General features: G+C 43.8%; 1 protein-coding gene across 3 annotated transcripts in view; it reads left to right on the forward strand.

Moving 5' to 3' along the window:
* The window catches only part of ARID1A (AT-rich interaction domain 1A), a gene marked incomplete at its 5' end in the record, with an annotated part of 70,177 nt that overhangs the window by 23,462 nt on the left and 32,860 nt on the right, over positions 1–13,855 (forward strand). For all 3 annotated transcript variants that reach the window (XM_079698125.1, XM_079698127.1, XM_079698126.1), the window contains 3 exons: positions 2,478–2,690; positions 3,989–4,441; positions 5,673–5,789. In XM_079698125.1, coding sequence (XP_079554251.1) covers positions 2,478–2,690; positions 3,989–4,441; positions 5,673–5,789 — 783 coding nt within the window. The remainder of the gene's footprint in view (positions 1–2,477; positions 2,691–3,988; positions 4,442–5,672; positions 5,790–13,855) is intronic.

The raw sequence follows: 13,855 nt of genomic DNA on the forward strand, positions 1-13,855 counted from the left end.
CAGTTCCTCAGTCACACTAGGCATATTTCAAGTACTTAATAGTCACACAACACAGAAAATTTTATTGGGCAGTGTTTCTCTAGATCACTGGTTCTCAGCTAGTAATATACATTAGAACTAGGGAATTTCCTGGCAGTCCAGTGGTTGGGACTCGGCGCTTTCACTGCCGTGGCCTGGGTTCAATCCCTGGTTGGGGAACTAAGAACTAAGATCCCGCAAGCTATGCATTGCCCCCCCCCAACCAATCATCCAAGGATCTTAAGGGATTTAGGGGGAGGGAGCCCAAGCCTTTCTAGACCCACTAAATTGGAATCTCTAGGGAGAGGCCCAGGCATTTGTGAAGCTTCTCACATCTGATCTGTAGTTAATAGCTGCTGCTCTAGAAGCTCCATAGTAACCATGGTAATGACTGCCCCTTGTGTGTTGAGGAGATCTAGACTGACAGAGATACCCAGAGTGGGCTGGTCTCTGTTCATCAAATGTAGTCTCTTCACCTGGGGGCCACATGGACAGCAGCTGCAGTCTAGGATAAGATGAGGATCTCCTTGTTATTTGCGGCATGACGTGGCTGTGTAAGCCCCTGAGCTCTTTGTAGGAGAGAATGGTGATGTTTTGGCTCCATTGCCAGGTGTATCTGGGGAAGACCACATGCTACTTATTACTCACTAGTTTGGTTGTTGAATTTGAACTTCCTAAACAGGCCCAAAAGAATCCACGTGGCTCCTAAGTTATGATCGGGAACGTTATTGGAGCTTCTGATACAGAGGCAGGTCTGGGCAAAAATTGTTTTGTTATGATTGTTGGAAATAGCACTTTAATAATATTGACATGTAGTAGTGATTTGGGACACGGTTTTACTATGATTCTCGTAGTTTAGAAACTTGGGAGGTTTCATTGTTAACCTTTTAAGGTGAGATTTCAGCTGCAGCCTAAAAGAGAACTTTGTTTCTTTGTTTCTGCTTTTTTTCGGTTAGTATTTAGAAGAATAGTCTCTGTGGCTTTTTATCTTATCCATTTTCCTCATGGCAGCTCGACTTCCTCATTATTATAAAACACTTAGGTAGTGTGCTGCAAAAAAAAAAAAAAAAAAGTGTATGTGTGTGTGTGTGTGTGTATATATATATATATGTACAGAGAACCAATTGTTTGAGTGTTCCCCTCCCCTTATTTTTGAGGAGTTTGTGTTGTTGTTTTTTTTAAGGTTAGAATAATTTATTAATTATAGAATAATAGAACCAGAAGGGACCCCAGGTGTAATCTAGGCCAGTGGTTCTTAAAGTATGGTGGTCCCTGGACCAGCAGCATCAATATCACCTGGGAACTGCTATAAACGCATATCTTAGGCCCACCCCTCAGCCTACAGAATCATACTCTGGGGATGGGTCCCAGCAGTGTGCGTTTTAACAAGCCCTCCGGGTGATTCTGATGCATTCTGAAGTTTGAGAACCACTGAATTCCTTAATACCTACTCCCCATCCCCAATTTAAGATTCAGTTTTCAAGTTTTACATCAGGTGCAGGCCTACTCGGCAACTTGGGTGTATCTATTTAAGTGCTTAGAGGTACTCCCTCCTTCCCTTCTCACCACCAATAGATATAGGTAGGCATCTCTGGGAGGGGAAAGTGTGCTGGGCCTCTGTTCTGCGTAGCTCCAATAAGATAAAATTATGTCAGAAAGTGAATGAGTTGACTGATCCTGTTGCACCACAAAGAGCTGCAAGTTATGTTTGTAGCCAAATACCTATGAGCTTTGAGGTTCCATTATTGGTACCTCTGCATCTTGTTTTTTAGAGAGACATAATCTCTACCTGCTTTACACCCTCAAGCTCTTGAATATTAAAGGAGATGAACTTTTCAGTTGAGTTGTACAAGGCTCTAAATAAATTCAGGGTCACAATTCCCTCAACAATTGTAACTTAGCTATGATACCCAGTTGGAAGAAAGCATAAATTTAAGTCCTCGTGCCATAGCACAAATGGGCTCTGGATGTGCAAGGAAATAAGTTTCCACTATTTAAAGAATAAAAACATCTAGATGCTTGTGTATTTGAATTCCCTACCACAGTATTAAAGCATCAGTTTTGGTGTTATTGAACAGGATCACGGCAGAGTATAGCAGCACCATCCCCTCCCAGCTGAAGGGCCTTTGTTCTCATTTTTCTGTACCATAGAGTACGTGTATTCATTGCTCCACACCTGGCCCGTTACTTGGATCTCAAGTAGTACCACACTTATAAAGTAGTATATAGCTTAGAAGATGCTTTCACAAACTGGTGGTGTTTCCATTTTACATATGACAAAATCAAGGTTCTGAGGAAGGTTAAATGACTTGCTCAAGAGTTACCGGGTCTATACCATTACTTTATTTCATAGTAACTGTTTTCCTCTGTGGTATACAGACCTGTTTGCCAAGTTTTGTGTTCATATTGGCTAGAGGACATCAAAGCTGCAGGTTAATGAAATGCTCTTTATTTTGTAGCCATCCAGTCCAATGGATCAGATGGGCAAGATGAGACCTCAGCCATATGGCGGGACTAACCCATACTCGCAACAACAGGGACCTCCGTCAGGACCGCAGCAAGGACATGGGTACCCAGGGCAGCCATATGGGTCCCAGACCCCGCAGCGGTACCCGATGACCATGCAGGGCCGAGCGCAGAGTACCATGGGCGGCCTCTCTTATGCACAGCAGGTAGATGTTGACTCCGATTACCTTAATCCTTGTTGCTGTCCAAGATCTGGTCTTCAGCTATAGAATCAGAATGTGTCTTTGGCTTCCAAACCTCTTGAAAGGAACATAGGCCAACTGACTCAGTTAGTTTCACTGTGCTACGTACAAGGCCAAGGTTGTGGTCACCATCGCATGTATGCTTGAAGGAAAACTGCTCCCTGGCCACCTGCTATACCTATCTGTCTTCTTTGACCTGGCTGGCCTGCTTGTACCCACTGAATGGCGATCTCTGAAGGAAGTGGGAAGAAAGAAAACGGCAGTGGCTGAGCACCAATCCACTGCTACCAAGAAAAACCACCCATACCATGTGCCCTGGGGAGAGAAGAGGCCCTTCATGTTCTCAAGGCCTTCAACATACAGCTGTCTGGTTTAAAGTGAATGTTTAGAAGGGACTGGGAGTAGCAGGAAAAGGGAAGATTGAACAGTAAAGATGCTAACAGTGCTGTTGCACATGTTAAGATTTTACTCATCTCCTTTTATCTGACCATCCGCACCATCATCTTTTTATTGCCATTTTTTGTTTTGACAGCATTTTCTACCATTTATATGTGAGTGATACTCATACTGAAAATGATGAGGGATAGAATATACGACGAAACTTTACTTCTAAGACTTGAAAGCAAAGTATGCCCTTATATAAAATCACTTTTTTTTTTCAATGAGAAGATGGAGGAGAGTTGGGAAGGATATTATTGGTCTTTTTTTTCCCCTCCTTTTTGCCAGATGTGTCCCTGGTGCCTAGAGTAGTGCCTGGTACAAGTAAGCAAGTAGGCTGTCAGATACTTTTTGAATGAAGACTAAATGAAAAAGAGAACCAGCGTAGTTTAGTGATTGGCATACCATCTGGATTACTAAACCCTAGGTTTTCAGTCGGCTGAGCCAGGCTGCTCTTGACTCTTGGTTGTGGCTAGGATACAGATTCCTAGTACTTATAAAAACAGTCTAGGCCATGATAAAAAGAGTAGACTCATTGGTGAAAACAGCTGTTCTTGAACTCTTGTAAGTTGACCAGATTTTTATTAAATAGTGTAAATTTTCTGCAAATGAATGTAGTCCACTTAAGAACAAACCAACTAGGAACCCAGCCTGGCTGTCCTTCCTGGCTCAGTTTAACAGGGTTGGTAGGAAAACCCTGGGCCTTCTAAATGTGAGGCTTGGCTTGCCGGCTTTGTATACCCATCTTCAGGGCATGGCTTCTGACATAATCACCTTTCTTCATCCAGAAGGGTCAGTGCTAAAAGTATCCTTTCCTTTTACAGATTCCACCTTATGGACAGCCAGGCCCCAGCGGGTATGGTCAGCAGGGCCAGGCTCCATATTACAACCAGCAAAGCCCTCACCCCCAGCAGCAGCAGCAGCCCTACTCCCAGCAGCCGCCATCCCAGACCGCTCACGCCCAGCCTTCATATCAGCAGCAGCCTCAGTCTCAGCCACCGCAGCTCCAGTCCTCTCAGCCTCCGTATTCCCAGCAGCCATCCCAGCCTCCCCATCAGCAGTCCCCAACCCCGTACCCCACCCAGCAGTCCACCACCCAGCAGCACCCCCAGAGCCAGCCCCCCTACTCACAGCCGCAGGCACAGTCTCCTTACCAGCAGCCGCCACCTCAGCAGCCAGCATCCTCGACGCTTTCCCAGCAGGCTGCGTACCCTCAGCCCCAGTCTCAGCAGTCACAGCAAACTGCCTATTCTCAGCAGCGCTTCCCTCCACCACAGGTAAGAGGCCCCTTCCTCATGCCCTTCCCTACGTGTGACCGCAGACTTTGGGGGCTGGTGTCATGAGAACTTTGCCATACAAAATTGGTTCTCTAATTGAAACTAATAAAGATATAACTGCATAAAAACCTGTAGCTCTCCATACTCATGAAATAGGGCAATGGAAAGTTGCATAGGCAGAAAAGAAATAAAGATAATGGGACTGATTTTTTTTTCTTTTTTTTTTTTTAACTCAGAATTCAGAACTTGAGCATCCAAGTTAGTTTGGTCTTTTTTAAAACAGTCGCTTTGGGAGGCTGTACTGTACATTCATCCAACTGCCATTCCATTCTGCTATTGCTCAAAATATTTTGGAGCCCTTCATTTGAAGTTGCTGTCAGAGCTGACATCACATTCTTTAGAATAGTCTCAGTGTTAGTAAATCTCTTATTTTTTTGAGAGTGGATTTGATTTTGGGAAATAGCTAAAATTCATCTGTAGCCATGTCTATGAACAAGGTAGGTGATAAAGTCTAAAAATAACAATTTGGGCTTTATTCTTTAAGGAGCAAAAAGAGGAGAATGACTGAGTGATGACAGGTCCATTAAAGATTTTGTGCATTGGTGGCATTGTTGGAATAAATATCTTTAAAGGAAGCAGTACTCATTTTAATGTAGAGGTCCTAGCATGAGTTTTTTGTTGGTGTTTTTGAATCAGGTGGTCTCACTCCTTGATAGATATAACTTGTAGTTAGCTAGACTTTAGCATTTATCCCCAAGTAACAGCTTTCTGTGGGTGGTGATAAATGGTCAAGAGTGCCATCAGAGAGTCTTAGGTCCACTGTTGACATTCTTTTTTTTTTTTTCTTTTTTCTTCTGTATGTGGGCCTCTCACTGTTGTGGCCTCTCCCGTTGCGGAGCACAGGCTCCGGACGCGCAGGCTCAGTGGCCATGGCTCACGGGCCCAGCTGCCCCACGGTATGTGGGATCCTCCCAGACCGGGGTACGAACCCGTGTCCTCTGCATGGGCAGGCGGACTCTGAACCACTGCGCCACCAGGGAAGCCCCACTGTTGACATTCTTAAGAGCCACAACTTGTTTTTTTCTGCCTTTGGATAATATTGTGTGTGATGGGCAGTCTCTCACACCTAGCTTCCCCTGTTGAAGAGAGTCTCATAGGCCTTTCATCATGAAGCAAGCTTGCCTGGTTTATCAATACCAAGCTCTCACAGCTTTTGTTTTTCTTGTTTTAGGAGTTATCTCAAGATTCATTTGGGTCTCAGGCATCCTCAGCCCCCTCAATGACCTCCAGTAAGGGAGGGCAAGAAGATATGAACCTGAGTCTTCAGTCAAGACCTTCAAGCTTGCCTGTGAGTATTTCTGCCATCCTCTAAAAGATGATGGGGGCAGAGAGAAAAACAAAGAAAACCAGTTTCTGATTGGATGTTTTGGTGGTATTGAGCTGAATGAATGATGGGCTATTCCTTGAATTCAGACTCAAAATTCTGAATAGGAATTTATGGACTGACCTTATAGAATGTCTGTTTTGGTTGCCTGCCCAGGGAGGAATATGTGTGTGATCTCTGTTTAGAGATCTAAACACTGTTTTAAAGTTTTTTTGTTTGTTCATCTTACTTTTGAGGGCTTAATTTTTAGGTGTTTGTCTGAGCGGTAAGCTAGGAGGTAGGATCTGGGGTGCATTCAGCATGGATTGCCACATTGAGCATGGCGGAGTAAAAGCAGATTTTCTAGTTGTTGTTTTGTGTGAATAGGTGCTTTTGTCTAGTAGAGTTTTTGGTGCCCAGATGCTTGATTAGTGTTTATAGAATGGACTGACAGTATCCTGAGAAAGACAGTGTGGTCTGCTGATTAAGAGCTTGGGCTCTACACTCAGAGTTCCTGGGTCTGCATTTTGACTCTGCCGCTAACTCTGGATCCTTGAGCAAGTCACTTAACCTCTCCATGCCTTAGTTTTTGCATCTGTAAAATGAAACTCTTAAGTACCCACTTCATGGAGAGGTTAATATTAAATAAGTTAATATAAAGAGAGTACTGGTGCTTGTAGGCGCTCCATAAATGTCAGCTGTTATCATCATCATCTTAGAGGGACTATACTTGATACTCAAAGGCAGTTAACACCAACTATTAAATAGTAGGCTGGTTCTGGGAACATTTACCTTTGGTCTTAGCTCTGCCACTACACGTAGGCAAGTCACTTAGGCTGGGCACAGGAGTAAAATGGGGTGTTCTGAAATCTAGTAAGACTGCAGGTAGCAAACCCTTCATTACAAATCTGGCTTCAGTTTAGGAAATGGAAATTCAGCCACAGGTGCAAATAAGATTCTTTTGAAATTTTGATTCTACTTGGATTTGAAGCTTGTCTCTTCATTTATTCTGACTTTGGAGAAAATGGTTTTGGGATCTTTAAGGAATAGGTGGGAGGCAGGAGCTCACTTCATCATGAAGCCTCCATGGCTTCCCCTGAAGATCTCTGAGCCATAACCTTAGCAGGGCAAGGTCTGTGGAGTCCCTCAGCACCTGTAATTCAGGCTTCCCAGGTCAGGATGAATAGCTATTGTCAGATGGGACTTCTGAGACTGTTGGCTTTCTCAGCTGAGAAACTGGGGGAGGAAATGTCTGAATAAGGCAATCACTCTTTGTTCCCTTCTCATTAATGTCTGTTGCAATCCTTTTCTGCATCCTGAACTTCACTGGAATGTGCTTTTTAACCTGATTCAGTCAGAACTGTGTAACCACTCCCTCATCATCTATGGTCTGTGGCTAAATCTGGGTGAGGTACTATTGTGGCAAGAATCCAAATTGGTGGATTTCTACCAGTGCTGTAAGTTGCTCCTCATCAAAAAGTTTCTGCTTGTTTCTAGTGACCTTTTGATTGGACTGTATTTGATAGTTTTTAGTCCTGAGAAACCTAGCATACAAACATGTAGTGTGTCGTTTAAGGGTTGAGAGCCTTATACTGTTGAATCCAAGAGCTTGATTTGACCTTCTGAAGTGAAGACACTGGTAGCCTCTTGGGCCCAGGAGAGGGTTGTTCCTGGGTTAGCCTATCACAAGGAGCATTCCCAAGTTCAGGCTTCTACTGTAGATTCATACAAATGGGTCATTTGCTTTGTAGTAGAAGCTCCATGTGAGAGGTGAGCAGGATGGGTTATTGGCATCTTGTTTGTTGAATTGCTTTTTATCCCTCTGCTACTTGGACAAAGAAACAAAAGGTGGTTTACTCTTCGAAATTTTGGTTTGATGCCAGATTTGCCTAGCCAGGCTGGGGAAATAGTCACATCTGAAGAAGGGAGAAGGCTGGATTCCCTGCAAGGGGCCCACTCCTTTCTTAAGCAGGAGTGTTAAGGGAACCTGAAGTTCGCCCGTGAATCCCTCCACTCAGCACGTGTTTGTTTGGCTCCAGAGCAGATGCTGTGCTGACTGGAGGGCAGCCCCATCAGTGTTCCACATCCCTCTTTTCAATCATTCGCCTTTCCGGCTTAGCCCTAAAGGCATTACAATTGTGACCCTTGACTTAAAGGCTCAGTATGGTTTCTGATCCTGATTATTATAAAAATTAGATTTTGAGGAGTTTTTGCTCAGCTATTAATGCCAAACCATTTAGCTACTATTATCCTGATTATGTTATCCCTCTATTAAAACCTCTCAATTATTTTTCATTAATCTTAGAATAAAATCCAAAATCCTTATTATTACGAAGGCTATTCTCCACCCCCCTCCCCACCCTCCCTTTCTGATTTAGTAGGTCTGGAGTGAGGTCTCATAATTTGCATTTCTAACAAATTCTTGATGCTGCTAGACCAAGGATTGCACTTTGAGAACCTCTGCTTCATCCTTTTTTGCTCTCTGCCCTCTCTCGGTTTCTGTAAGGCCCCATGCCTTTTCTGCTTCCAGCCCCTTGCACACAGTCTTCCCTTTGCCTAATACACTTTTCCTCCTAACTTTTCCCATTCATATTTCAGACTACATCTTCAAGATCATTTCCTCAGAAAACTCCTTCCTAATCAAGCTTCAAAACTCAGCTTAAATAACTTCTATGATGCCTTCACTGACTAAAGACAGTTTTTTAAATCAATCAATTAATTAATTAATTAGGTTGTGCTGGGTCTTAGTTGCGGCAGGCAGCCTCCTTCGTTGTGGCATGTGAACTCTTAGTTGCAGCATGCATGTGAGATCTAGTTCCCTGACCAGGGATCGAATCTGGACCCCCTGCATTGGGACCACAGAGTCTTAACCACTGTGCCACCAGTGAAGTCCCTAAAGGTAGTTTTTATTATTTTTTTTAAAAGCTTGCAATATTTAAGGTATACAAAAAGGTATAAAAAATAATTAGTTGCCTGAGTACCCATCTTTAGAAACCAAACCTTGCTGACACAGGTAAAAGCACCTTATATAGCCCAATGGGATCACTTCCCTAGCCTTGTGCCCAGAGAAGCACTATCCTGTATCTGAGGGTTTTTTGCTCCATCTTGCTAGAGTATTTTGCTGATACTTCTATGTTGTTGGGTCTTTTCCACTAGACAGAAAGCTCCTGGAGGGTAGGCATTGTATTATTGACCTCTGTGCCTATAACACGTATTGCATTATACCCAAAACCAGTGGTTCTCTACCTTGGCTGCATGTTAGAATTACCTGGGAAGCAAATGATTTTTAAAACCAATGGCCAGGGTTCACAGAGTTCTGATTTGTTTGATATGGGGTGAGGCTTGGGCTTTGGTATGCTTAGAAGCTGTCCTGGGTGATTCTGATTTACAGCCCCTGTAGAGATCCACTAGTCCAAACTATGTCAGGTTCCTTTACTGTAATAGACCATCTTAGTGCCCATGCTTCTTGTCAGTGCTTATCTCAAGGGTAATTTCAATTACTTATTCCAAGCTTAGTGAGGGTAGACTTGCTTTGTCTTGCTCAATGCCATCATAGTGCCTGGCATATAGTAGGTTCCAACTCATTGAACAAATAAACCTGAGCAGATTCACTGATCATCCAAAAAGTGTATGGCTGACAGGGGACAGCGTGACCATATTACCAGATTGTTGTTTTCACTGCTAGTGCAAGGCGGTTATCACAGACTGTTATGGGAATGCCCAGATTTCATTTTAGAGGATAGATTAATTTATTTGTGCTTCCTGACAGTGGCCTTAGGAAGAAGTGGGGTTGGGGTTTGTCATTATCTTATAGCTACCACTTCACCTTATGTTAAGAAGGTTCTTGGGACTTCCCTGCTGGCGGTCCAGTGGTCAAGACTCTGTGCTTCCATTGCAGGGGGCACGGTTCAATCCCTGGTCGGGGGAATAAGATCCTGCATGCCACACGGTGCAGCCAAAAAAAAGAAAGAAAGAAAGAAAGAAGGTTCTTGTAAGGGGTGGGTGAGCAAATCTCTAGGTGTTTCATTAAGTCTTCAGTTTTCTTTATTTTGGGTCAAAATCTGTAAGGGAGTCATCTGTAAATTGGTTTCTGACTTTTGATTATAGTCATTTTTGAGAATGACTTGGAGTTGCATCTTGAAAAGCTTCTATTTAAGTGATTCATTCAAGTGTATGTGGTTTCCTTGGAGTAATGACTGCTTCCCAAATTTTTCTTACTGCAGCGCATTTGTAAATTTACATGTTAGTCTTGAAAGTGTACCTGGGATAGAGTTTCCATTCAGTGGTGCAAAATGGATATAGGATTAAAAGCCTTGATCTGGTAGAGGTTAGCTATATCACTGCTTCTCAAACTTCAGCATGCATTAGGAATCTTCTGGAGATCAATTAGAACAAGATTACTGACCTCTACCCAGAGAGATTCTGATTCAGTAGTTGTGGGGTAGGACCCAAGAATTTGCATTTCTAAGAAGCTCTCAGGTGGTGCTGTAGATCTAAAGACCATACTTGAATAACAATGAGCTTTGGTAGTCCTTTGAAAAGGGAAGAAAAAAATGACTAGACTAGGAAGCCACAGCGGCAACTTGAATAATAGTGGTGACTTACACTGTCGTTTGACTCTTGATGATCTGGAGGGAAGACTGTGGGTTGAAAATGAAGGAGGGGAGACCTTGGGAGAGACAGACTGCCTGCAGCTGTGCCCCCTGCAGTTTATTCCGAGGTTAGGGCAGCCCTTGCGTTGCGAGCACAGCCTGGGAGCTCTCAGCTCTGTGGCACTGATTGCTAGATCCCTTGTATAAGTTGTTCACCAAATCCTAGTCTACCTCAGAAATGGCTTTTAAATCCCTTGTCCTTCCTCATTGCCTTTCTTTCAGGCCCCCATTATCTCTCACCAGGTGTTTTGCTACAGAGTCCTGACCTGTTTCTTTTCCTTCCAAGTCTGTCCTCAACATAATCACCAGAGTGATCATCTTAAAAAATCAAACTTGGCAAGTTACACTATTATTCTAAAACCTCTGGGTGCTTGCTGCCTGTAGGTTTAAGCCTAAGTGTGACATACAAGTTCCTTTGTGATCTGGAGGATTGAGGATATTTTAAAAAGGAAAAGAAAAGTAGGTAAGTTCCCTGTCTTACCTGTAAAACCTGGCACCCTGTTTGCTGTGGTGGTCATATAGGAGGCAGAATACGCATTAGACAAGGGTTGAACTTTGATGACTTCTGAGGTAACCTAAACTCTTAAGTTGGTGATTCTGAATATGACATGGTTGCAACCCTCAAGGATCCTCCTCTGTTTAATTAGTAAAATAGATGGAAGAATGTGTGCCTGAATGTTACAGTGAATGCTATCAGGGCTTGGTGAACTCAGTGATCCATTTATGTCTAAATAGTAGAGGGAAGACATCATGGCAGAAGTTTAGTTAGAATGCAGTAGGTATGGATGTATTGGGGTGGTTGGAAAGGAAAGTACAGCCTGAGCAGAGGCTAGGTGGGGGGTGGGATGCAGTGTGGATGACACTTAGGAGGGCTGGTCAGGATCAGGCTTGCCGGGGTGGGGAGTAACAAACAGGATGGAAAGCTAGATCACAGGGGCTGGAGCTCTGGTGGGATAAGTGAGCCATTTGGATCTGATCTCATAGGCCTGCAGATATGTAATTAGGGCAATAACATGATGAAATTAATGTTTTACAAAAATGATCCATTGGTGTGTAGTATAGTTTGAAAAGGGGATAGTCTGCAAGCAAGGGGATAAGTTAAACCGTTGAAATAGTTCTGGTGTTCAGTGGAATTCTACCCCTCTGTCTCATTTACGTAACCATCTAGTCTTAGTTGTGAGATGCACAGGAAAGAATCTATAGAACTGAGAATAAGTGCATTCTACTGGCTGGAAAATTTAACAATGTTGTATACTGGGTTGGGGCGGGGGTGGGGGGATCTCATTGACGGAAATAGAAAGGTTAATAGGAAAACTCATTTTTGAGGAGAAGTTAAGTTCCATATAGTGAGATATTGAAAAACAAATGCTTAGTTACTAGTTGGAGATAGGAGACTGAAACTTGGGTAAGAGCTGAGTCTGGATAGAACTTGAGAGTGTCTGCATAGTGGTTAATAGTTAAACCATGGAATGAAGTTAAACCATGGAATAGTTAAACCTCCCAGACCATGCAGCATGGAGAGAGGAGCCAGATGGAGCCCTGGACAATGCCTGCGGTCACTGAGTAGAAGCACCCAACACGTAGCTGGAGAGATTGGAGGGGGACCAGGATTGTGTCATATTTCCATATTTCTGGAAGCCAAGGAAGGGACAAAGATGGTGTGCATCTAAAGTATTTTCAGGGAATATAAAGTTAGATTTGTCATGAAGCAGGTTATTGGGATCCTTCGGAGGTAGGGAGAAGACCTAATTTCTGAGGGCTGGAGGGAAGGAAATGAGCAAGGGAAAGGTGTAAGGGTAATGAGCCCCCTTGAAAGGCACGGAAGGGGAGGAGGCAGCTGAATCGGCCTGAATTCCTTAGCTTCATCTCAAGACCCACATGTGTACAAAGCAGAGAGATACAGAACGGTGAAGTTGCTGGCAGAACATAAGGAAGGTATAAACAGGCACATCTTTCAGGAGTTGTGAGAGAAGGGAATCAGGGACACTGGGTTAGCTTAAAAGGGACACTATATATCCTTGACTGAAAATGTCTCGGAGACTGCCATTCAAGATCTCAACCATATTTGTTTGCTCTGGTTAGATAGGAGTGGAAGTTGTTGATGCCAGGAGAGAGGTGAACAGGAGTAGGATTTTTCCCCCCACCCCGATACGCGGGCCTCTCACTGTTGTGGCCTCTCCCGTTGCAGAGCACAGGCTCCGGACGCGCAGGCTCAGTGGCCATGGCTCACGGGCCTAGCCGCATGTGGGATCTTCCCGGACCGGAGCACAAACCCGTGTCCCCTGCATCGGCAGGCAGACTCTCAATGACTGCACCACCAGGGAAGCCCAGCAGTAGGATTTTTAATGTCTGTTAAATTATCTAAAGACATTGTATCGCTTGGGTTTCCAAGCCCTTCTTTAGATTTCTACTTAATAACAAAGTAGCTATTAGCACTCATGCTTTACTACTCAAATCTTGAGAGCTTGGGTTATAGTGATCTGGAAAGAGGAAATGGGAGGGAACTCTTGTAGAATCTGAATCTTAGAGGGCAGGAGTGAAGCCAGGAAAGGATCTACAGCCAAAACGAATCTTCCTGGAAAGGCAGGAATTGAAATATATTAAGTTGAGTAATCACTTCTATTTTACATAAGAAGAAACTAAGGCTCGGAATTGGGATTTGAATCCAGTTTTCTCTGATATTTTAGATGAAATATTTCCTTTAGCATCTCACCCAGCAGAGGAAATTCATGGACAATCTGATTCTCTCTTAATGTTTAGCCAAAAGCCTGAACCCTTTGTCATTTAACATTTACTAGATTTGTCCTAAAAGAAGAGTATAAATGTATTTCCATTTCCCTTTTTTGCCCAGACCTGCCTGTGATGGAGGCATAGATGAGTTGGGAACTGAAGGCACAGGGAGGAGTGGGAGAGGGAAGATGGCCAAATCTATAGGTCAGGCCTGCTGGAGGAACTGACCAACTAGGGAATCACCGCAAACAGTGAAAAGTTGACAAAAGTGGTTCTTTGATTTCCTTGTGTTGTATGGGAGCCTGTTCTGTGCCTTTAAAAATTTTTTTTTAATCTATTTTTTTAAATATTTATCTATTTATTTTTTTGCCTGCGTTGGGTCTTCGTTGCTATGCACGGGCTTTCTCTAGCTGCGGCCAGCGGGGGCTACTCTTCGTTGTGGTGTGTGGGCTTCTCATTGCGGTGGCTTCTCTTGTTGCGGAGCACGGGCTCTAGGAACGTGGGCTTCAAGTAGTTGAGGCACACAGGCTCAGTAGTTGTGGTTCACGGGCTCTAGAGCGCAGGCTCAGTAGTTGTGGTTCGTGGGCTTAGTTGCTCCACGGCATGTGGGATCTTCCCGGAATAGGGATAGAACCCGTGTCCCCTGCATTGGCAGGTAGATTCTTAACC

The sequence above is a fragment of the Hyperoodon ampullatus genome (genome assembly GCF_949752795.1).
Source record: "Hyperoodon ampullatus genome assembly, chromosome: 2".
Taxonomy (NCBI): domain Eukaryota; kingdom Metazoa; phylum Chordata; class Mammalia; order Artiodactyla; family Ziphiidae; genus Hyperoodon; species Hyperoodon ampullatus.